Source organism: Lissotriton helveticus, chromosome 11 (genome assembly GCF_964261635.1).
Source record: "Lissotriton helveticus chromosome 11, aLisHel1.1, whole genome shotgun sequence".
Lineage (NCBI taxonomy): Eukaryota > Metazoa > Chordata > Amphibia > Caudata > Salamandridae > Lissotriton > Lissotriton helveticus.
This window is the reverse complement of record NC_136072.1, coordinates 1,031,792,470-1,031,817,565: the sequence shown is the minus strand read 5'-3', so window position 1 is coordinate 1,031,817,565 and position 25,096 is coordinate 1,031,792,470. Positions and strand designations below refer to the sequence as shown.

Genomic DNA, 25,096 nt, shown 5'->3' with positions numbered 1-25,096 from the left:
TGGAGAGTGAAGATCTCCACCTCTGCCTTTGAAGTGTATTGATTATTGTGTTTTTAATACTGCACTTAGTTAAAAATAAAATTAAACTTTATAACTTGTTCTAAAAAGTATTTACATTGATTGCATATTTTTAACCACTTTTACTTAAACAAAAATAAAAATATTAGTGTGGATGAGCAAGTTTTTAAAATGTATATATTAGAGATTAAAATAATATTTGAATTATTTAATCCACATTTACATTTAAGAATTTATGAGCTTGTTTATTACATTAGTTCAAATTTAATAGTGTTATTTACAATAATTTTTCATTTAATATTTGTAAATATTTACAAAAGATCCTTACACTTTCCTAAAAGGAAATCACCAACAAGTGAAAAGTTACTAATTAATAACTTTACATTCGTAAAATCAGTTTTAGAGGCCCTAATTAGAGGGGGTGGAATCACAAATGTCTACACCTAGTGGTACTTCTCCACTCAAAATTGTGAGTAGCAAAAAACAAAGTATAGTGTTACACCTAGTTACAGGAGTAGATCTACACATGTGTAATTGTCCTCATGTAAATGTACTTTTGTGAATTTAGCCCATAGTACTGGACAGAGCTTGTGAATATCTGTAAACTTCTTCAACCGCACCACTCTGCACAAGGGTTGCACAATGTTGCAACTGTAGTTCTATGACAGGCTAAAACCATGTGTCTAGTGCATCATTCACTCTTCCTTTGTTGTATTGCATCAGCCTTAGTGATACAGCAGGCCCATGTCCCTTTACTGAAAGCGAAGGTTACTAGTGCCTTTTAAGTTATTATCAAGTTAAGCAATTAGGTCCCTCTTTTGTAAAGAAGCCCTTGCTAAATGTAATTTGCTCGGATGTATGACATTACAACGCATGCTTTTACATCGCATGCCTTTACAACGCTGTTTTTACAACGCATGCCTTTACAACGCATAGTGCTTTGGGGCGCTGGATAGTGAATAGTTTAATTTACTATTCCAACTCCAGTCCCCGTGGATAGTTGTCGGGCGTAGACCAGTATCCAGGCAGAAACCAGACTCCTCAGAAGTGTAGACAGTGTCAATCCCCTTCCCCAAGACAGACCCTCCTCCGTGATACAAAACACAAGGGGATGGCTACTATCCTAGGAAAAGAGAGAGACCAAAACCAGAGGTCTAACTGGGGTCAGGATATAGCTCCAAACATCAATGGGATACAGTTCCCTGCAGAGGGTAGAAAAGACAAGAACAAAAGACAGGATTAAGTAACATCAATCAAGTAAGTCTTGTCACTTGCTTACTAGTTATTTTAGGAGAAATATGCTGTTACGCTCTTACCTGACCTTTGGGATAAATACCCTCATAAGGTTTTTTCAATGAGCACCCAAGGAGCTCCCAAACAACAAAAGTATATAACTCAAGCAAGAGTCTGTTGGTCTCTCTCGAAAATAAAGATACAGTAAGGCCACGGAGTCCCTTGAAGGGTTTCTTTTCTCTTTTATATCCGGGGACGATATCCAGTGAGAATGTTCCAAACAAAATAAAGATTGCCTGTGTACGTCAAAAAAAGGAAAAACGCAACTACACGTTTTCCAGTGTTCACTTTGCACAAGCACAATTGTCTGCAGTAGAAACGCTGTCTCGCGTTTCCGCAAAAATAATAATGTGGCCAAACGTAGAAGAAACACTTCCTCGCGTTTCCAAGGGTGAAAGGAACGGAACAGGAAATTAGAAAAGGCAGCTGCGTTCTCGCACTGCTAATTCCAAGAAATGAAAACAATGTCTGTCTCGTGTAAGCGCTTCCGTGCGCAAAACGAAACTCCAAGTCAAGAGTCACGGAGGTTTCGGGGGGAGTGGAGCGAGTGCAAGGGGAGGAGCCGCGATGTCCAGCCTCACCTCACAGTTCGGTAAAGTGCAGCGAGTCCAAACGGAAAGGTGAAAAGTTCCAGGAGTTCAAAGGGAAGGTAGGGGGACTACGTCCAGACACTTGATCTCGGAAACAGGGCAGATCCAAGTTCCAAACACGGCAGGTCCAAGATTCAAACGCGGCAGGTCCAAGGTCCAAACACGAAAAACGTCTAAGGACTGCAGCAAGGAAAACCAAGCGCCGCCATCTTGGTGGGGGAGGTATAAGAGCCTCCTCACATTGTCTCTGATTGGCCCACAACCCTCTAGTAGCTTTCTGTTTACGTTCGCCCCCACCAGGGCATTCTGGGAGATGTAGTACAAGCAGCGCGTCACAGCATATTTTTGCCTGTAACTGCCCTCCGGATAGTAAAAAGGGGATCTACGGCCTTCGGATCCTAACAATAGTAGGGAAGGTGTTGGATAGTAAATTAAACCTATTCCCTCTCCTAGAGCTCCCCCCAGCGCAATGCGTTGTAATGGTTTGCGTTGTAAAAGTTGCGTCGTAAAGGCACTGCGTGGTAAAAGTTGCGTTGTAAAGGATGTTTCCCGGTTTGCTCATTTCTCACATCACGTTGAGCTGCCTGGAAGACCTAAACTTGAGACAGACCACACGATCCTGATAAGTTCTTCTGCATCTTAATTTAACCTCCTGTGGACTCCTTCTTGGTTTCAGATTTATAAATAGGTTACACTCTGGCATGTGTCAGACAATCATTTTTGATAGGGATAAATTATTTCTTAAAGCACTGAGCTGACACTGTACTTGATCAGTCCACCCTAGAGACATCCATGTAAAGCTGTTAGTTGCCTCTACTAGACCTATTCAGTGGCATTGATTAAAATGATGGCAAGTAAACGTAACATAACGTTTAGGCATGAAGGACAACAGATTAGTAACGTATCTTGCCCTTGGTTTCACTCGAAATAGATTCAAGAAGAATAAAGGTAGTCAAGGGTGGTTTCATTTAACCGTATGATTTGGAGACAGTATTAGGAGCTCAGTCTTTATGTTCACGGGCCATACATGCCAACCTTCCCAATTCAGGCAGGAGGCTACCCATTTCAAGGCTAGTCTCCCGCCTTCAGATTCCTGCATTCAAAAACCTGAATCCTCGGCGGGCTTCAACCGGGACTTGTCTAGTGAGACTCATAGTATTTGCTGCCAGTAAACTGCCCCTGCAGGCCATTGCACAATATTTGTGTCACAGACTCTCAGCCTGCGCTTTCTACGTGTTCCTGACAGGTAATGAAGGGGAAAAAAACATATATCTGTGTTTCTGATACCCGATCCTGCAGCAGAACATTATGTCCCACACATGACAGTAGACCTGATTCAGGCCTTGATAGAGAAAAACATTTTCCAATTATTTTTTTATAATCTCCCACTTTTCTCTTCTGAAATGTTGGCATAAATGAAGGGCTGCACTCCTCCTGCATGCTTGGACAAAAAAGCTGTAGTTCTCTTCCTCTTGAACATGCAGGCAAATCACTGACTTTGTCTTGTGATGGAGAGCAAAACTTCAGTACCACATTAGGCATCACCCTGAAGAAATCGTGTCCCCACTGTTACATCTATGGGATCATGGTCATTTCAACTGTATGGTGAGCATTGCCGATGCGAAGCCTTTGCACATAGAAATCCCCAAATTGTTTGGGTGGATGGTCCACCAAAAGATTAGGATGGGTGTAGGTACAGGGCAGCGTCTTCTTTCAAAACTTAAATCAGTTCACCTCCAAACGTCTGCTAAAATGGATCTTTCATTAATGTATGAGCTTTAAATGTACTTTGTCGTCAGGGTTGGAATCCTCAACACGCTCATAAAATAACAGCTTAAAAACATTGCAAACTAATTTAAGGGTGGCTTTACAGCCAGTGAGTGAATAAATCCTTATCTCCACCCCCAAAAGTAGTGTCATAAGTTGAGAAAACAAAAAAGTTTTACTTTACATATTACACGTCCCTATAGGCTCTGCAGTATAATCTATTTAGCTTTAGCAATATAACAGGCGGTTCAACCCCCGTAACCATGACAACATTCTTGCTCTTCATAACACAAGAAACTAAATACAGTCTACTTGAACATTGTCAAAAGTCTAATCTCTTGAATGTCTACCTAGCCATGTTCTGCCATTTTTCCAGCCAAGATGTGAATGAATGGGACTTAGGTCTGTTCTTCCTATTCAGAAACCATATGCATTGAAAACCTTCCCTACGGAAAATACCTCCGCCTTCGCAGAAACTGCAGCGATCTAGCGGACTATAAAAACCAAGCTGAAGATCTCACAATGAAATTAAAACAGCGAGGTTACCCAACGAAAATAGTAAACAAATGTCAGAAGAGAGCGAGAAATCAACCAAGAGAGGCTCTACTGGAAGAGAAAACCAACATACCAATAGAGACGCCAATGACTTGCCTTACCACCTACAACGCTCTCTCTAATCAAGTCAGCAAAAGTATTAACAAGAACTGGTCGATACTGAACACAGGCAACTTCAAGTGGGACAAACCACTCTTCTCTTATAAAAAAGGACGAAGCCTACGGGATAGTCTGGTCAATACCAGACCCAAGATAACCACCAACAACACAAATCCCACCTTAACACAAATATGGGGACTGCCACCAGTGACAGGACACTCGAAATGTGGTGACTGCAGCGTATGCCACCTCACAGAGAATACCAAAACCTTAAACCTAGAGCAAGGAAAAATCTGGGAGCAAAGAACGCATACCAACTGTAATAGCACCAACGTGGTGTATATGATCAAATTCGTCTGTGGAAAACCCTATATAGGCATGACAACGCGCAAAGTTAAACAAAGAATAAGCGAACATCGAAGTACAATACGTTGCAAGAAGAACATCACGAAACTCACGGATCATTTCCTGACAGCACAATATACCCCAAACGATATGCAGTGGACAGTAATAGAACAAGTACAACCGGGCCCAAACTCACAAAACAGTTTATTTGAGAAGGAACAAAGATGGATTTATAGGCTCTCCACTCATAAGACGGGCCTTAATGACAATGTACCTTGGGCCACTGTCCTGAAATAGGCTCTGAATCAGAGAATAAGTAATCCGCATGTAGAACAGAAACCCCAGGGCCTACACCAGTCCCTCAATTCAGCAAAAGTGTAAACCTTATTAATACGTAGGATTTTAACATCTATTATGTACCAGCCATCTCCCCTAAATGGTGTCGGTTCCACAACCTTCTATATTTTAGTGGTATATTTTAGGCGCAAAAGCTCGTAAATACAGAGAAATAAAACGTAAATACATAGAAAAATATATGTTACAAAATCAATATGTATTTCAGTATCAGTCATCTATTATGATGTGCCATGTAAATACCAATCTATTATTGACCACTGGGTTCTTTCATTCAGCTCAGGGACCCTATTAATCCCTTCGCTTAACACCCCTTGTCATCAATGGAGCACTTGAATGAACATCCGGGCAATAAATAATTTCCAATCATATATGCCCGTTTATTTACCTGACCTGCACGACTAATATACACTGTGCTCATTTAATGTTAACTTTTACGTGGACGGTTTTGCCGATACACAGTATTTTGGCAAACAACAGCCTCCGTAGCGTAGAGACGCCCAGCAGTCACTATGGTAACCGCCACGTGACCGGCTCCCGCTCGCCCTACCCGGAAACTAAGCAGTTATTTAATTTCACTCGAGACAGGGCGGCCGCGTAGCAGGGCAGCGGAGGATAACCATAGGTAATCGGTATTTCCACCACGAAGGAACTGTAAGTAAAGATGTTTCCCTCCACAGAAATGATCATTCTTAGACCCTAAATTATCACATGACGCGGATGTGTCCTAAACGAGTACTCCCCTGTATAACAACATTACCAATGTTTTCTCAGAATTCGGTCAAGTAGTGGGGATATCCCCTCCCGCCCTCCGATGAGATAAGACTCCAAAATAGTAGTAAGCGTTATACCTACTACCGCTTTATGTCTGGATAAGTCTATGTTATTTGTCAGTAAGTCCGTGTGTGTTGAGTGTTTGAATACAGATCAGTTACGCACTATTTACCTTCAGTCACCACCTCCATAAAGGAATGGCGAGATTGTGATACCACAACACCGTAAAGTTACGAACATGAGTAAGCCTGAATAAAAGTAATATACGGCAACAGCCACGCTGCCGCATAGCACGCACCATTTGATATGTATGCGTGTTTAACCGTGACAGACAGCCCACAATGGGCCGAGCCACACTGAGATTACCTCACCACGATGTCCACAGCAGAGTTCCCTATATAAATGGCAATAAGCATGAAGACACTGTGACACGAAACGGCACAACGTAACAGGCATGTAACACAGTCCACGTCTGATTGATGTTTGTTGTCTTTCTTTTTCCCACAGGTCTTTTTCATGTTTTTTGACTCACCCAATGCGGCTAGAGTCTACTTTTTACCATTGAGCGATTTTTGCTCTTTAGGTATACAGGGAATGAGGTTAGGGTGTGCCTTTTAGGGGGTACATACTGCCCAGTTCCCTGTCAACCCGGTCCTGATGAAAACCTGGTACATCCCTTGCACGGTTGAAACATGTAGACCACAACACATATAAGAGATACTCTTGGTCTTAATATACCCTCACAGTATCTCGCCCCACTTTTTTAACATTGTCCAGTTACTTGTCAATAAAATGTATCTGTCATAAAGTTAAACCAGGACAATTTTTAACACACTTTTTTTCTGCACCTACATTCACTACCTGCTCCACTGTAATTCAGGTGTCGTAGCACACCCTGGTGACGCTAGGCCACCAGGGTGGACCCCGATGATGAAGCATGTCACCACTAAGTTGGTGAGTGAGGGGTTTTTAACAAAAGGATACATTCTTTCCTTTTGGTTTGCTTGCCGCCACATTGGGAGTCTCTCTTGTGACCTTCCAAATGATGGTACTCCTTTTTTTGTTCATTTAGCTTCTCCATTAAGTCCCACCAGATTTTGAGAATCTGTCCACATCTTTTTCGATGGCATGATTTGAAAATTAAATCTGTCATTGAACCAACATCGATGTCCATGCTCCAACAACAAACTATTAAATAAAGCCCAATCCAGCTTCAGGTTGAACCAGTGCCAAGTCAGCCACCCTTCAATTGTAGACGTCAGAAAAATAAAAGTTTTTTATTACACACTTAATGCCACACATGCAGTATGTAAGCGGCAGAGTCTATGTAACTGGTACTGGGGCTACTGCGCCTCAGGATGCCACTAATCCTTCTGCTCCCCATCGAGTGTCCCACCTTTGCATTAGGGTGGACCTTCTTGTGGGTTGAATTGACTCAAAACACATGAATGAAAGCAGGTTACCCATTTTCCATGTGGAAGGACTCAGTTTAATACAGTCACAAATTTTCAGCTCGTATAGTCTCGCCACATGCAGATCTTTCTCAGCCATGGCACGTACTCGTCAGTAGCTTCTCAGTGTTATTCTATGGCTAGCAATCTACAGCTAATAAGGGTCAGAGGATTACCTCTACCCTGTGCATTGATTGGAGACTGTACTGCTTCAGATCCCTTGTCAGAGGTATTCATCTGTACTGTGAAGGGTAGACTGTGGTCAGGGATCTTCAGTAAAGGTGCATTGCACAGTACTCTCTTCAGGTCCTCAACAGGTTTTTGACACTCCTCAATTAAAATAATCTTCTCGGGCTGTTTCTTGGATGTCAAAGGGGGCCACTATGGTTCCTTGAAAGGCTCTCCTTTGTGTAAGCATGGTGAGCATCTCCTGCTCTAAGATGGACTGAATCTTGGTATCCAATGGGCAAACCTTTACATTACCCACCCAGTGCCCATTGTAGACTACAGTGCACTGCCCCGCCTGGCACTTGGTTGCCCTCAAGGTCCGTTTTGCTCTCTGTATCCTGACTAACACATGTTCTAGGTGCTTCATCTGGTCTTCCCATAAATTGCTAAACACCGCAATGTCATCCAGTTAGGCCACACAAAACTCTCCTAACCCTGTTAGCACTTAATTCACCAGGCTCTGGAAAGTGAGAAATTTTCAACCCAAAGGGCATTGTCTAAAACTGAAAAAACCCCTGTGGTGTAGAAAAGGAGGTCTTCTCCTTATTCTCTAAAGCGTTTAACACCAAAAACTCCTGACACGCAGTCAGCATCGCTTTCAGGATATAACACTCCTTCGTCAGCACTTGGCAAGCCTGAGGATTTTTCATTGCTTGACCCATGTATTGCACCATCACCTTCCTGAGGCCAGTCACATATAGTTTACCACACCCGCCTCCTTCTCTGGTCAAGGTGAGTGAGCTATGTACTAGAAGTTGAAGTTGAAGTTGAAATGTTTTATAAACCGCTCTAACACCATGCGGTTTCTTGGCGCTACAGACCGACAGCACTGAGGGGAAACAAGAGAATTACTGCGATGGATATGCAAGGGAGAAGAGATGAGTTTTCAGGGCTTTACGGAAGTCCATATAGATAGGGATGGACCTAATGATAAGGGGAAGGGCATTCCAAAAGTGCGGGCCAAGAGTGGAAAACCTCATGCCTCCAAATTTCTTCCTCAGAAACCGGGGGACACTCAGGAGGGACTGAGTGGAGGAGCTGAGGTTTCTGCTAGGAACATAAGCACAAATCTTCGAATTAATGAAGCTTGGGGCAGTGCCAGCCAGGGCCATGAAGATCAAGCAACCCATCTTGAATAAAGATCGCTCCAAGATGGGCAGCCAGTGAAGAGTTTTAAGCAAGGGGGTAGCTCGATGAGACTTCGAAAGCCTGTAGATGAGGCGGGCTGCTTGATTTTGAATTAACTGTAGGCGCCGAAGTTCGTAAGCCGGGATGCCTACATACAGGCCATTGCCGTAATCAAGGCGGGATAAAATCATAGCCAGGAGAATGAGTGTGAGGGCTTCAGCAGAGAAGAAGCGGGAAATTTTACCTATAATTCTAAGAGACAGAAAACAAGATGAAATAACAGACCTAATCTGAGGACGCATGGTTAGGTCATGACTGATTTTAATGCCCAAAGTTTTGACAGAGGAAGAGGGTTGGGGAGGGGAACCAAGGGCTGGGGGCCAAAAGGCAGAGTTCCAGGGGTTGGGGAGGCCACCGGTAAGGACCAACTCCATCTTGTTAGGGTTGAGTTTTAGGTGATTATGGTTCATCCAGTCATAAATGAACATAAGTGTGGTTTGAAACTTAAGAATAGAATGAGGGGAAGAGGATAGGTTGAAAATGAGCTGGAGGTCATCGGCATACTTAAATACCGTGACCTCCAGTTTTTTGCAGAGCGGCTATAAGAGGATAGATATAAAGATTGAAAAGAAGAGGAGAGAGAGAAGAACCCTGGGGGACCCCACAAGAGACAGGACAGGTGGGAGCAGAGAAACCCTCCAGCTGGACGGCCTGGGTACGGTCTTGTAGGAAAGAAGTGAGCCAGGCCAAAGCTGACTAGTCTCTTGGGAAAGAAACCCATTCCCTTCTGTGAAGTCTCCCCAAACCAAATAAGAGACGTGGCAGGAGAAGGCTCCACTTCCTTCTGAGTTTCTCAGTTAGAGGGCCCATCGTGCTCTTAAGGGTTTTGTTTAGGCCTCTCCACTAACAAATTGGTTTCTGGATAGTACAATGTGGAGAAGTGGTAGGTTCCACTAGCTTGCACTTAAATCTCTGTCAGACAGGAGGAGGTAAAGTAGATTCCTCAGTCATAAATAACAGACTTTGGAAATCCAACCACAGAAAAGATGCATTGGAGAGCCCTAGCTACCACCTTTGAAGTCATGCTCCTTAGAGGTACCACCTCTGGATATGTGGTGGCATGAGCGACCACAACCAATCAATACTCCATGTCCTCTCTACTGCCTACTAAGCCTGTGCCACTGGCACCAGGGAGAATCTCCTTGGGATTGAGATACTTCCACTCAACCATAGTCAGTTAAGCTGTTAGGGCAGGAACTTTCCTTCCATTCATTGTAACTTCTAACACGCATCCCATTGTGTTTTGGTAAATGTGCATCATGGCCTCTGGGAATTTCTCCCAAATGTTCATAGCAGCTAGGTAGAGAGCAATAGGGCCCTCTTGTGTGCCTTTACGCATAGTCAAAACACTCACTATGATGGCTGCAGCTGGTACAGAATCGTTCACTTGACAGTCTCTCTTATAATGTCCCTCCTTATGTCACCTTAAACAAGTAATCACTTTTTGCTTGGAAGAACCTTGCTGCCCCCTTCTCCTGGTGTTGTTCTTGACTTGGAACCTAATGCCCTTTCTGCTTGGGTGCCACTTTGTAACAATTGTAATGTCTCTGGCCCCAGCCCTATAGTGTAAAACCAGTTTATTGAGATTTCCTTTCTCTTCTTGGCTTAGAGCCGTGCTGCTCTAACCCTTTGTTAACCATGCTAGCTAATCTCCCGTCAGCCAACTCTGCAAGTTTTTTTAGATCATTCTCTGTCAGATATTGCGGGTATTGCCTGTGTTTGGTAGAGCACTCCTTATTTAGTTTCGCTGTCACCATCAACTGGTTAAGGCATGAAACTCTTTGGCCTCCCTCCCTCTCACCCACTAAACAACACACCATGAATCCCTTTCGATTGGAACACCATCTGCTTTCTTGCTGCCTTAAAACCTCAGAAAATATAGAGCTGGCTTCAGCCCAAAGCATCTGATTAGAACTTCCTTCATTATCTCACAGTTTATATGCTCAGGAAAAGGTATGCTTTCAATGACTAACATACCTTCAATTTGTATTTGTATTTGTATTTTCGATTTGTAGAGCGCCTTATCACCCAGGGGTCTCTAAGCGCTTGACAGGCGAGTGAGTACTGGCAGAGGAAAAACAGACTAGATATTTCCCCATGCCTCTTGGAAAAGCACGGTTTTTAGCTTTTTCCTGAAAGGCAGGAGTCTGGTTTCCTTGCGCAGATTTTCAGGCAGTTCGTTCCAGGCTTTGGGCATTATGTGGGAGAATGTCCGACCACCAATAGTGGATCGTTTGATCCTAGGGCAGATCAATAGGGCGGCGTTAGCTGAGCGTAGGTTCCTGTTAGGGGCATATTGGACAAGTCGTTTTTTAATGTATTCCGGGGCTTGCCCATATAGGGCTTTCTGCGTGATGCATAGGCCCTTGAACTTAGCTCGTTGATTCACTGGCAACCAGTGTAGCTCCCGGAGGAGGGGGGTGGCCGGTGTCCTTCTCGGTTTATTAAAAATAAGTCTGGCCGCGTCATTCATGACGATCTGCAGTCTCCTGGAGAGTTTTTTCGTAATGCCGAAGTACATGGCATTACCATAGTCCAGTCGGGCAAGAATTAAGGCTGACACTGCTGTTCTGAGAGTATCTGCCTTTAGAATGGGAGCTAGCTTGCGCAGTTGTCTCAGGAGACCTACACAGGTGCCCACCACCGTCGAGACCTGGGCTGACATCGTGAGATTAGTGTCTATGGTTATGCCCAGGCTTTTCACTGCAGTTGCCGGTATTGGTGGGGTACCCAGCTCCAAAGGCCAAAGGAGGTCGCACCAGGGGCTGGACGAAGTGGTGATAGGAAGGACCTCCGTTTTGTCCGGGTTAATCTTTAAAAAGTTTGCCGTCATCCAGTTGACGGTAAATTTTAAAATATTCTTCAGGTTTTGATCAGTCAGAGGGGAGTCGCCTATCTGGATGATGATCTGGGTGTCGTCGGCATAATTATATATATTACATTCCATCTGATTCAGGGATGCAATGATGGGCTGCAGATAGGCGTTGAACATCAAGGGGGACAGTGCAGAGCCCTGCGGGACACCGCATGTGATTTCAGCAGCCTCTGACACCATCTCATCCAGTTGTACTTTCTGGACCCGACCACCTAGGAACGAGGTCAGCCAGGCGTGGGCCGTGCCCTTGATGCCAAACTCCCCCAACCACGACAGAAGAAGGTCATGATTGACCGTATCGAATGCCGCGGAGAGGTCGAGAAGCACCAGGGCACAAGGATCTTTATTATCTGATTTCAGGCGTAGGTCATCTAGCACTGATAGCATGACTAGTCCTGTGCTGTTGTGAGCTCTAAACCCCGCTTGGTTGGGTTGTAGTAGTGCGTTGCTCTCGAGGTGGTGCGAGAGGGCAGACAGCACATGGTGTTCCAATATTTTTGCTAAAAAAGGCAATTGAGATATGGGCCTGTAATTCTTTAGAATCTTGGTGTCGGCACCGGCCTTTTTTAGCAGGGGTATCAGTCTCGCCTCTTTCAGAATAGAGGGGACTAGTCCCGAGGTTAGGGAGCTATTTAGGAGCGATAAAATATCCTCCTCCAGAACTGGCCAGGCTTGTTTAAATATCTGCGGGGGGCACGGGTCCGCCGGAGAACCTGATTTAATTTGGTTCATCACTTTTGTCAGGGAGTCCTTGGTGAATAGGGGTATGGAGGTTAAAGGCTCAGTGATTGTGGGAGGTGGAGTTGGCGGAGTGGTCGGGCAGTCAAGCCTAGGGGTGCTTTTGATTTCTCTCAAAAGGTCGGATATCTTAGAGGTGAAGAAGGATTGAAATTTATGACAGTCCTCTTGCGTAAAAGAGGGCGGTTGGTCCTTCTTTTTCCTCAGTTCAGTGAGGACTTGGAAAACTTCCTTCTGGGGGTTAGATGCTGTGGCAATTCTGTTCTCGTAGAACTCACTTTTTCTAGTTATGATGGCTTGTTTATACACGGCAAGCTTTTCCTTATAACAAGTCTGGCAGTTGGGATCATACCCCTTACGCCAGGCTCTTTCACACTGTCGCAGGGATCGTTTTAGGAGTCTCAAATCGTCGTTGAACCATGGGGCGCCTTTACCTTTTTCTCTGATTTTTATCTTACGTGCTGGGGCTACCACCTCAACTGCAGATACTAATTTTTGCGATAGCTTTTGACTGGCTTTCTCTAGGTCATCTTCCGGTAGCCTGTTTAAGTGGGAGGCTTGCTGTAGAGTAGATAGCAAAGTATCCGGGTTAATGGCGTTCCATCTTCTCACAACCCGCCATTTGTCAGATGCGGTGCTATCTTGTTTCGGGAAGGCTAAGGTACCTTGCAAAAGATAGTGGTCTGACCAAATGCAGGGCAATGAAGTGACTGGGCACAGGGCAGGAAAAGAGGTCCAAATCAGGTCCAGTGTATGGCCCTTTATGTGGGTTGGGCCTATCACAATCTGAGTTAATTCTAGTGTGGTCATTGCATCTTCTAGCTGTTTGCACGTGATGTCTCTACTGGGCTCCTCCCAGTGGAGGTTAAAATCGCCCATTACCACGAGACCCTCATATCTCGTGCGGAGGTCATGGAGCAATGCCAAGAAAGGTTCTAGAAATGTTGGGGGTGTTTTAGGTGGGCGATATACAGTGACTATCGTGAGGCAATTGGTGGGAGAGCAAAGCTTGACGCCTAGGATGTCTGCTCCCTCAATGCATTCAGCACAGATAGTTTCTGCTTTAAAGACATTTTTATATAGCAGTGCTACTCCCCCCCCTTTTCTGCCATTTTTTCTATTATGGGAGATAGCACCAAAATTGGCTGGGAGGGCGGCAACTAGGTCGGGTGTGGAAGAGTCATCCAACCATGTCTCCGTGACTCCTAGAATGTCTATATTCCCCTCCTGGAGCAGGGAGAATACCTCTAAATGGTGTTTTTGGAGCGAACGGGTGTTCAACAAGCCGACGCTCAATGATGTTACCGTTGCTCTACTTCTTCTCTGGTTGGGTTTTGTTTTGGCTGGTTCAGCTACGGATTTCAGTAGGTTCTCCTGCCTTAGAATCTCTTGTGTATGGTGGCTAATGGAATAGGTAGCGCTATTCAATGCAGTTAAGTTTTCCTTGGAATAATACGGCGTAGGGCCAAGGGTCCTGGCCCCTGGACCCGGTCGGTCGCGGACGGGCGCAGACGGGCTTGCCTTTGGCGCGCCTTCGGCGCCCCGCCTGCGCCCGTCCGCTGCGCTGCCTGTATAAGGGTTTCATTTTATGCCCACGAGGGCGGGAGGGTGGGCGTGGCTAAGCGCTTGCTTCTCAGCCCCCAAGCCTTCTCCTCACCTAATATGGCCGCCGCTAGAAGTCCTACCTCGAGGTCAGTGACCAGGGAGCAGGGGTAGCTGAAGATAGGAAAGTTTGTGGATTTTAGAGGAGCAGGACCCGGCTTTTCGCCTCAGGACACTGCCAAACAGAGCGTTTTAGGTGGAAGGTAGGTGCAGTGCACAGTAGCAAATATCACAGTGCAAAATACACAATTTTAAAAATAAGCAGCAAGAGTTTAAAAAAGAAGTTAAAATCACTACACGCTTTCGCGCACAATTCGTAGCACTCACTCGCTCTCAATCAGTGAGGAAAGTGCAAGGATCTGTTCTTTTATGCCCACGAGGGCGGGAGGGTGGGCGTGGCTAAGCGCTTGCTTCTCAGCCCCCAAGCCTTCTCCTCACCTAATATGGCCGCCGCTAGAAGTCCTACCTCGAGGTCAGTGACCAGGGAGCAGGGGTAGCTGAAGATAGGAAAGTTTGTGGATTTTAGAGGAGCAGGACCCGGCTTTTCGCCTCAGGACACTGCCAAACAGAGCGTTTTAGGTGGAAGGTAGGTGCAGTGCACAGTAGCAAATATCACAGTGCAAAATACACAATTTTAAAAATAAGCAGCAAGAGTTTAAAAAAGAAGTTAAAATCACTACACGCTTTCGCGCACAATTCGTAGCACTCACTCGCTCTCAATCAGTGAGGAAAGTGCAAGGATCTGTTCTTTTATGCCCACGAGGGCGGGGGGGTGGGCGTGGCTAAGCGCTTGCTTCTCAGCCCCCAAGCCTTCTCCTCACCTAATATGGCCACCGCTAGAAGTCCTACCTCGAGGTCAGTGACCAGGGAGCAGGGGTAGCTGAAGATAGGAAAGTTTGTGGATTTTAGAGGAGCAGGACCCGGCTTTTCGCCTCAGGACACTGCCAAACAGAGCGTTTTAGGTGGAAGGTAGGTGCAGTGCACAGTTGCAAATATCACAGTGCAAAATACACAATTTTAAAAATAAGCAGCAAGAGTTTAAAAAAGAAGTTAAAATCACTACACGCTTTCGCGCACAATTCGTAGCACTCACTCGCTCTCAATCAGTGAGGAAAGTGCAAGGATCTGTTCTTTTATGCCCACGGGGGCGGGAGGGTGGGCGTGGCTAAGCGCTTGCTTCTCAGCCCCCAAGCCTTCTCCTCACCTAATATGGCCGCCGCTAGAAGTCCTACCTCGAGGTCAGTGACCAGGGAGCAGGGGTAGCTGAAGATAGGAAAGTTTGTGGATTTTAGAGGAGCAGGACCCGGCTTTTCGCCTCAGGACACTGCCAAACAGAGCGTTTTAGGTGGAAGGTAGGTGCAGTGCACAGTAGCAAATATCACAGTGCAAAATACACAATTCAATGGGTAAGCAACTCATTAAAATGGCTCCCTTAGACACATCATTCAAAACTTCAGCTCTATAAGCAATGTCAAAACTCCGATACCATTCCAAAATATCTTGCCCCGCCACATACAACCTTGACGGGTAGCCAGTAGAGTTGGAAGTGGAATTGCTTTTCCCATATGTAGCAGTCTTCACTGCAATTTTAAGCTTCTCTTTTTTTAAAGCTAGCAGCTCTCACTCTAATTCTCTCTTTTTATCCTGCCTTTACCTTTTATTTTCCCACTTTTCATAGTCCCATTTTCTCTCATCATATGCCCATTCTTCCTGTGCTCTTGTTCCTGGTGACCTAATCTTAGCTTCTCATTCTCAAACTCCCTGGCCTCTCCGTATTATCAGCCTTACCTTTCTAAACAGCCAACTGTAATTACAGGTTCTCAGCTAGACTTTATCCACCCAATGGAATAATTCCTGGACTCAGTGACAATGGTGCCGTAGAAGTCAGTGATAGTAATTGTTTTGGAGAAACATCAGAAAGCAAATTCTAGTGGGCATTTATAACTGCCGCTTGCTCACCTTGTGAATACCCCCAGTCGCCAGACTGGATCTGGAGAGTGTTTTCTTCTTCCATTCCCTTATGCACTAGTAGGTGGTGTCATGCAGCTCTGCATTGGGTCCATTCTGCTCTGGAACTGACTTTGGACCCAAAATATAACCACCATTTTCATCCATCGACATCAGCTCCTTTCATTCCGTGCCTTCCAGCTCAGATCCAGAACCTGTTCCCTCGCTTCTGTCACCTTACAGGAAACAATACTCAAAATGTTTCCAGTGTGAAAGGGACATATCTCCTCCTAAAATTATATGGTTTAAATCCTACAAGGACTGCCACAAACAAATGTTTGTGACAGACCCTCACAAGATCTGAACTCCTTGCATGACATAAAGTTTTGTGGCAACTGTATTCAGAGAAATCCAAAGGCCATCTGGGATCGCGACGTCGCCGAGCACTGTAAGCAGGCCCTATCCCAGTCAAAGCCGAGGTCGCAAGCGCATTCTCGTTCCTAAGGCTGTTCTCATGAGAGGTTGTTGTCACATTCTAAGACATCAAGTAAGTCCAAGAAAAAGAAGCATACAAAGTCCAAACACAGCTTCACTTCTTTACACGCTCTCAGTCAGAGAAGTCACATGGACATCAGGGTACCTGAAAACCATACTCTTGGGCTCTGAGTTCCTGTGTCCATAGGCAATGCAGCAGAAGGTCCAGGCCTTCGAAGAGCCCATGCTGTGGATCTTTGCTGCTCCCCCGGGTTTGCCTTGAGTTCCATGGATCCAAGGGGTCTTACGGTCAGGTTACCGCCGTAAGACCATACATCCTCCCTGACCCCAACTGTGCATCGTGACCCCATCGCGAGGTCTGTATGACTCTGCAACTGACAGCTGTGCTCACACCGCATATGGCAAAGAGACTGATGCAGGTCCCCCGTGCGTCGATGTGGGCAGCGACCACCACCACTTCCGTTAGATGAGGTGATAGCCCTTTCAGACACAGAAGCGAATCCACGTGACCTCGATTGCAGTCTAACCCCCTCCAACCTCCAGTCCAACTTCAATAAGGTTCTGATACGCTCCATACACCACAAATATACAGATAACAGTTCCCAGGTATATGATGATGAGAAGCTATTTCTGGATTTACAAAAGGCAAATGGCCTAAACACGTCACCAGACATTTCTATGAACTTTCCCCTTGGCTTTTCCACTCAACACAGTCTCCTTCAGGCTGGTTATCAGGAAAACAATAGAAGTACTCGACTTGTATCTTCCATCAGTTGAAGTCAAAGCAAATATACTTACAAAGATCCTGAAATGAGGGAAAGCATCACAGGAACCTCTCCTTTTTTTCAATGAGACATTGACAGCCACACTCCTGGGGAACCTGGGCAGCTATGATCTTGTCCTGGCAAATAGCCAGAAGACATAGAAAAGCTCCAGGGGACCCATCTTTCTAGCTTCAGCATCCAACACTTAAGAGCCTGGTAGTTCAATCCTCTACCAGCAGACTCAATCCCAGTGTGTTTCCGACCACACCACCAAATTAGGAGTTGAAACGTTTGCAATATTTTGGCAAACATGTTTTTTCTCACCAGTCTTGATCTCACGCCCATAACCTCCGGGGATGTCACTTGCAAGTGTTATAGGACTTGGTTGCTGATATCTTTCCTGCAGTTCCTGAGGACCTTGGCTCCAGCCTTCTGCAGATAATTCATGATGGCCAGGAAGCAGCCAAAATATGTGATCCGCTTGGGCCTTGACACCACCGACTGATTGGGTAGGGCTGTTGGCACCAGTGGGGTGCTTCAGCGACATGCTTGGATTAATTCTAATGGATTTTCGAGTGAAGTCCATCAATCGCTAAGGGATATGCCTTTTGAAAGCTCCCATCCTGTCAGAGTAATGGCAGACTGTGCCCAGAAGCACTTTAAAGAGAGCAAAGAAACAGCGCATCCTCTCAGCCTAACACCATCCACATGCTAGCTTCCCCATCAATTTGGCCCCTTTCTAGACTTCAGAAGGGTATTTCAGCGGAGGCCACAAAAAACCCTGAAATCCGAGATTCTGCCGCCAGCATCCAGGCACCCAGGTACAACAAATTGCCCAATGCCCCATGGCCCTCTCTGCTGCTGCAGCAGAACCACTTTACTTTGGCCTCAGTGGGGCACTTTCACTCGGTTGGAGGCCAAATGAGGGTTTATCTCCACAGGTGGCAGAACATTTAATTGGATGGATAAGAGCTCGAAAGAATCCAACACAATTATTCCCTACCCTTTATTTCCACCCATCCAAGCATGCCGCCTACCCAGCAACAGCTTCTGGAGGGCCACTTGTTCATTCTTGAAAGGTAAGTTCAGACTCTCTTGGATAAGGGAGTCAATAGATAAGGCACTGGCATCAATCATCAGGATTGGCTGCTACTTCTGCTACCTTCTGGTGCCAAATAAGGATAGAGGCTTCCGTCTCATTCTAGATCTCCACCCTCTGAACTTCCTCAATAAGAACATGTTCAAAAGGCTCATCCTGGCCCAAGTTTAGTCTGCCCTGGATCAAGAAAACTGGATGGTGGGATTTAATATGCAGCATGCCTACTTCCACCACCCTGTCCTACAGCAATTTATTTTCTGTGCTTCTCTTTGGTGTTGATTGCTGCCCATCTCTCGGGGTTGGGAATATGAGTTTCCCTATACCTGAGCAACTAGTATTTGAAGGTGGGCTAGCCAGTGGTGTAACATAAGCTCCTGCAGGCACTGGTAGGTCCCTGGCCTGGGAGTGCCAGACTGGGCCCAGAGCGTGAGGGGCCTCCTGCATTTACTTGGCATTGGGGCCCCATCAAGTTTCGTTACGCCACTGGGGCTAACTCCAAATAGCTGTATAACCACCTCCAGACAACCCTAGAATTTTCTATCAATTTGCCGAAGTAGCACACCACTTCTTCACAGTGTCTCCCTTTCATTGGAACCATCCTGCACACAGGCTGTTAAGAGCCTTAGCTCCATCTCAACAAGTCCTGAATACTTGGGCTAAGATCCAGATGTTTCAACAGTTGACCTGCTTCCCAGTGAGAGTGTCTCTAAGGCCTCTTGGACAATGCCAGATGTTGCATGTGGGCTCTGCAGTGGGATCTGAAGTTGCAGTGAGAGGTCAAAAGACTCTGGTCTCTGACGGTAACCCATCTCAACAGCATCCTGTTGGAGCAGCAAGTAATTCGCTTAGCATTGTAGGCCTTCCTCCCATCTCTGAAAAGGTAATGGGTGCAAGTCCTCAAATACAACACCATATGGTACTTCAACAAGCGGAGGAGTGGCCATGGGCTCTGTGCCAGGAGGCATTCGCCTCTCGAGCTGGTGAGATCGTCAGGGCTTCTCCCTGGCTGTACAGCACCTGGCAGGATTTTTAAACACCAGAGAGGATGAACTCTACTGACAGTGCCTAGTGAATCATGAATGACAGCTGAACTCAGAGGTGGCACAGGGTTTTCTTTGAGCAATGGGCCACTGCTGAGAACAAGTAATGTCCCAACTTTTGCACGTTGGAGTTCTAAAGGCATTTCTCACTCGGAGACACCTTTCAGCTAGATTGGGGTTTAGGACTCCTGCATATATTCCCGCTGCTACCTCTCCTGCCCAAAGTTATGAGGACGTTCAAGAACAACTGTGCTTAAGTTATCCTACTGGCTCCAAAGTGGCCTAGGAGAGCATGGTATCTAGAACTTCTGGTCATGAGCATTTGGCCTCTGAATCAGCTGTCCCTTCGGGAGTACCTCCTGTCACAGCAGCTGGGCCAGGTCCTGCACCCTGGCCTGCGCAACTTCCATGCTTGGAGATTGAGAAGCTACAGATCACGTCCTTTTATTTCCCTCCCAAAGTAGTGGATTTCCTTTTGGCAGCCAGCCATTCCTCCACTAAAAGCATCTATGGGGAACCATGAGGATAGTTTGTTGCTGAGGGTTCTTTCTGTCATATCCACCCCTTACAAGCCTGGTTGTCTGATGTACTACGTCTTGCTGTAGCCACTGTTAAAGGTTATTGTCAGTTTCATCTGCTGTAAAGTTGCCAGGTCAGCCATCTCTGTTTAAGTCACCTGTGATGTGTTTTTTAAAGGGCTGACTCATATGTTCCTGACAAAACCCTTTCTGATGCATCAGAAGAACTTTAATCTGTTTCTCACATTCCTGATGTGCATCCCATTCGATCCAGTGCACAGTTCTCCTTTGTGATTGTTCACATTTAAAACAGTGTTCCTTATTGTGATCACATCAGCTGGTGAGTGAGCTGCAAGCACTCTCTAACCAGCAACTGTACGCCACTCTCTTCCCAGACAGGCTAGGGCTAAGGACCAAAGCAGGGTTCCTTTCTGAAAGTGGTTACGCCTTTCCACATTGGGCAGTCCTGCCCCAGCTTTCATTGCCCATCCTCATCCATCCAAGGAGGAAGCGAGACTTCATCACGTAGATCACAAGAGAGCTCAGAGTGGTTACATTGATCATACCAATGACTATTGGGTGGACTATCAGCTCTTTGTATGGTTCTCTGGGGTGAAGAAAGGAATGCTGTGCAGAAATGAATGTGCTCTAGGTAGACTTCCTTCTGCATCAAAACTGTTAGAGACTGCCCATGAAAAAGCCATAGGAACACATTCTACCAGAGCTAAAGCTGCTACCACTCCACTGACACGTGGAGTGGGAGTCTTGGATATTTGCCAAGCTGCAGCATGGATGTCATTTCTAATGTTCACAAAGCACTATTGCGTGGATAACCAGGTCTGGCGAGAGAGGCCCTTTGCCCCTTCTGTCCTACAGGATTTCCTGGTCTGAGTCCTTCTGTTGACCCACAACCAGGGGGGGTTCTGCTTTGGGTATATAAGTAGGCATCAGAAGTACAAATTACCTTCAGTAAAACTCTTTGTGGTGGATATTCTATCTACCCACAGATTCCTCTGGTCCAAACTAAAAAAGATTTACATGTATGGATCAGCACACTGGCACGATCTGATTACTGAAGGCTCTGTGTCCAACTGTTCGGACAGGTATTCCGTGCTTAATTTGAGCTGGGGGGGGTCCGTAATGCTTTTTTTTTTAGACTGACAATTATTTTGTCTCCTCAAACATTTCCTAACAACAAAAGACAGAAAATACACAAAGGAGAAAGAAGAGTAAACAGTCACGAAAAGAGAAATCAGGGACCCACAATGGTTAAATAAAGAGGTAGGCAGTGTCTGGTACATGATTAAAGTGGCCTGAGGTGGATTCAACACTAAGCAGCCTTGGTATTTGGCATGCTGGCATTTAATAGCAGTGGTTGTTGGCTTCTGAGCAAAGCTTCTTAGGGCACTAGCACTTAGTCTTTTACAAATTAAGCACTGCTGATATCAGAAAAAAAGCTGTTGTTGATGCTTAAAGGTGGCCCCTATAGTCTAGCCCTCCATGACTTCTGGGGTGGAACAGCAGAGGCGACGTGGAGCAGCACGATGCCACTTACAAGCTCGGAGGGAATTGCTGAATTTAATATTCTCTGGATCCAGGGCTTTAAGTGAGGGGGGTCTGTGGGAGTCTGAGCCCCCCAGTTTTTTTTGGGGGGGGCCTCAAAAGGGGGCTCTAGGGGGCTCTATTTTCGGGCCTCAAAGGTAGGGTGACCAGACCTCCCGGTTTTTGTTTGGTGTTACTAGTGTGGGTAACATGTCTTGATAGTGAAATACTGCCAATTTCGTTTTTCACTATTGAAAGGCTATCTTGCCCATAGGATAACATGGGGAATTCGGTGTAACATGTTTACTTGCATATCTTCCCATAACGGCAAGATAGACATATGGAATCTGTTATCCCTGAACTCAGAATTTAATAACACATCCTTTAGTGAAGATGGTTTTTAAATTCTAAGTTTGGAAATGGCACTTTTAGAAAGTGGCTATTTCCCTGTTCAACCTTTGTGTGTGCCTCTGCCTGGTTGTGTATTGACTGTCTGGTTTGTGAGTGACAGGGGCTGGGGGCGGCTCCAGGAGGCTGGCTGAGTCAGCACAAGGCTGAATAGACCCATCTTCATGTAATCTACATGCAGATGGGTCCACTCTGCCAGTGCACCTCTTCCTTTGTGAGTGTGGAGCAGGGCCATCAGACGCACCGCAGGAGGTGGAGCCAGCATTGTGGCAGGCAGGCACAGCCCTATTGAGACCCAAGCGCTACTCCTCCCACCACTCTGGTGTGGTGGGAGTTGGCTGGCAAAAGGTAAAAGGTCTGCTGAAGAAAATTGTTGTGAGAAACCCCAGCAAAATACACAGTGAATATCTTCAAGGGTTTTGGGAAATCCTGCAATAGATTTCTAAGTAATGTAAATAATGTTTACATGTTATACTTAATAAATATACTTTTTTGCCTATTTTATTATCCTTTGCTGGATTCGACTTCATGATTTTCTTGAGCACACAATGCTAGTTATCTTGATTTAGACCCCGCCCCTACTCGGATAGGCCACACCCCTTTAAGAAATTTGCCACGCCCCTTTTAGAGCACCACCAGTTGTTTTCCCACTTAAAGCACTGTCTGGATCCACTGTGGTACCTAGGGGGCTTTGAGATGGTGAGGAATCTGTGGTTATATAGAATCTCCACCAGAAAGGGTATTGCCAAAGGTAAGTAACTTGTTCTCTTTGTTGTGACAGACTTTCTGCCAAGGACTTCCTAAAATCTGCTTTTAGTTCAGCTAAACATGCCTCTAAATGGTCTTTTGTTTGCGTAGGCATGGCTCTTATTACTGGTTTGTCGTTTCTGATGCAATAAATTTTCTTTCCTTGTTCCTTTTATTCTGCTCAGTAGGATATAGTCACTCTGTCTCATGCTCCTTCAGCCATATGACACATTCTGCCATCACCAAAACAAGCCTAGAGTTTAGTTGCGTTTTTCAGGCTTCCCTGCCATGTATTGTCTCTGCATTCATCCAAACTAAATATTTTCGGAGTTTTTGAAACTGTATTCTGACATTCCTATATAAGTTCAGTAAAACATTATCAAGCTGAAGAGTAAACATTTTAACAGCACTTTAATCTCTTTTACTGAACATAAATGGATCACTGACTATTATAATCTTTTGATAGCTTTCGAAGTGTTTGAGTACTCAAAGAACATGCAAACATGCAAATGCGTTTTTGTATCAGATTCTGCAGTAAAAGGCCATAACTAAAAACAAAACATATAGGCACACCACCACATACAGGGAAAGGGTGTGCCATGAACAGCCAGCCCCGTGTGCCCCCGAATGGGCAACGCTTGGAAAGTAGTCTGTGCCTCTCGTCTGTTTGCCGTCGCTCTGTGAGCCCCACGGACGCCCTGGCCGTCGCATGACTCTTGACATGTTTTCTTTGTTTCAGGCTTTCGGCGCAGCCGGCCTCAGCAACGATTACCCCCTGGCTCAGTTCTTCATGTGGGCTCGAGCGCTGCGCCTGGCGGATGGGCCGGATGAAGTTCACTGGGCAGCTATCGCGAGAATGGAACTGAAGAAATGAGGCCTTCTCACTGTGATTTATGAATGATAAATTATAAGTGCCTGCTCATTGCCACGCTTAGTCAGGAGTTAAAGGTGCCTTGCTAGTGCTCAGCAGGTATCTGGCGTTTTCTGAGCCTAGCGCCTCATCAGGTTCTTCGTTATTGACTGAATTGTTAGATGAGGCCTTGCTTGCATATGTCTTTTAGAATGTGACCACAGACTGTAAATCAAGCATCGTCCTGTTGGCTTAGAGCTACGTCGACAATTTAAATGGTCACTTTTGTAATGTATCATGGCAGAAGACCGATATTTTTGTCTGAAATTAGATAATTGTTTTAATGCCTTTCTTCGGAACTTGATATAGAATGGACAACACTATTTTCTACTTTGGGATTTAGCAAATTCCCTGAGTTATTCTTACTCATGTACTTGTCAAAATACGTATAGATGACGTCGTTTGTGCATATGTTTATTTTTTTAATCTTGGTGTATGTGACCTACTGGTGTGTGTGTCTGTATTCGAGTGAAGGGTGGGAAGTGCAACTAACAATGTAATAATTTGCGTTCTTAAGGGGTTACAGACAATTTTCCAAATGGAAGCTGCCTGAAATGCTATAAAAAGTTTTTGATTGAGAAATAAAATTTAAATGCAAATGTTAAAGAACAGTATATTTTATGCTTGAAAATCGTGGCCACTTCTTAGTGATTCCATTGTGAAAATCGCATTGCTATTTAAACGAACAACGAGTTTGTGTGGTGCACAGTGTAACCTGAATTAAGCTGCACTTTCCACATTGGCTTATCGTCTATGACTTGGGTCAGATTTTAGATTGGAAGAGCGTTTCTATATTTTGCTTATAACTGTGGCGTCATGTGACGAATCTTCATGAAACCTTTCAAAACAAAAACAAGCACTGGCGTTGCCAATAGATTTCGCATTTGGAAAGTTGGAGCTATTGGTTTTGTAAATGACATTTTATATTTATATATTGTTATTGACAATGCCAATAGCGATATATAAATATAAAATGTCATTTACAAAACCAATAGCTCCAACTTTCCAAATGCGAAACCTATTGGCAACGCCAGTGCTTGTTAATGCTTGTTTCAGTTGTTTCAACTCTCTCCAAGAGTGCATGTTGTCTCTCTTCCTCCGCCTAGCGCTATGTTCCTCTCTCCCATATATGCCTTTACCGAGGGCAATGTACGCACGAAGGTCTGTAAATGTACAAAAATGAAACACTATCAGTTTTGAAAATTTCTCCCCTACTGTGATTTGTGTGCCAAGGATGTCTCAGTGTTACATAAACAGCCCCTCTCTGCTAACCCTTCACAGACTGCGGTGCCCCCTGGGCCCACCTCCATGTAATGAAGAAATACCCTCCCCCTCTTTCAAATGAGCCAGGGTGAGGCTGTAAGCCGGTCACTTTAGGCTGCAGAAGTGGCACTACCAGAAGCCCCCCGCCACACACGAGAGCACCCTGGTATTCTCACAGCGGGATGTTATTTGTCACAGAGAACACGGCTCCATGCTGGCGCCGCTCGGATAACAATCCGCAGTGACAGCACTAAAAGAGTTGTGTGTGTTTGTGCTGGGAGGCGGCGGGCTGGGGGCGGGAGGAGTGTTTCACCAGTGGATGGCTGGGGAAGCTTTAGTAAGCACAGTAAATGGGAGGCATGTCGCAGAGAGCGCACACCAGCCATCTCAAAATGAAGACACGACCAGGAGGAAGCAGCTTTAATGAAACTTTAAACTGGCGGCAGCAAATGCGTCTCAAAGCACACAAACCACGCTGCATTCCAA

General features: G+C 45.4%; 1 protein-coding gene across 4 annotated transcripts in view; it reads left to right on the top strand.

Moving 5' to 3' along the window:
* Nucleotides 1–23,953, top strand: part of ACAD10 (acyl-CoA dehydrogenase family member 10) — a 524,903-nt gene extending 500,950 nt beyond the window's left edge. For all 4 annotated transcript variants that reach the window (XM_078667441.1, XM_078667438.1, XM_078667440.1 and 1 more), the window contains one exon: nucleotides 23,177–23,953. In XM_078667441.1, coding sequence (XP_078523567.1) covers nucleotides 23,177–23,311 — 135 coding nt within the window. In that variant the 3' untranslated portion in view covers nucleotides 23,312–23,953. The remainder of the gene's footprint in view (nucleotides 1–23,176) is intronic.
* The last annotated feature ends 1,143 nt before the right edge of the window (nucleotides 23,954–25,096 follow it).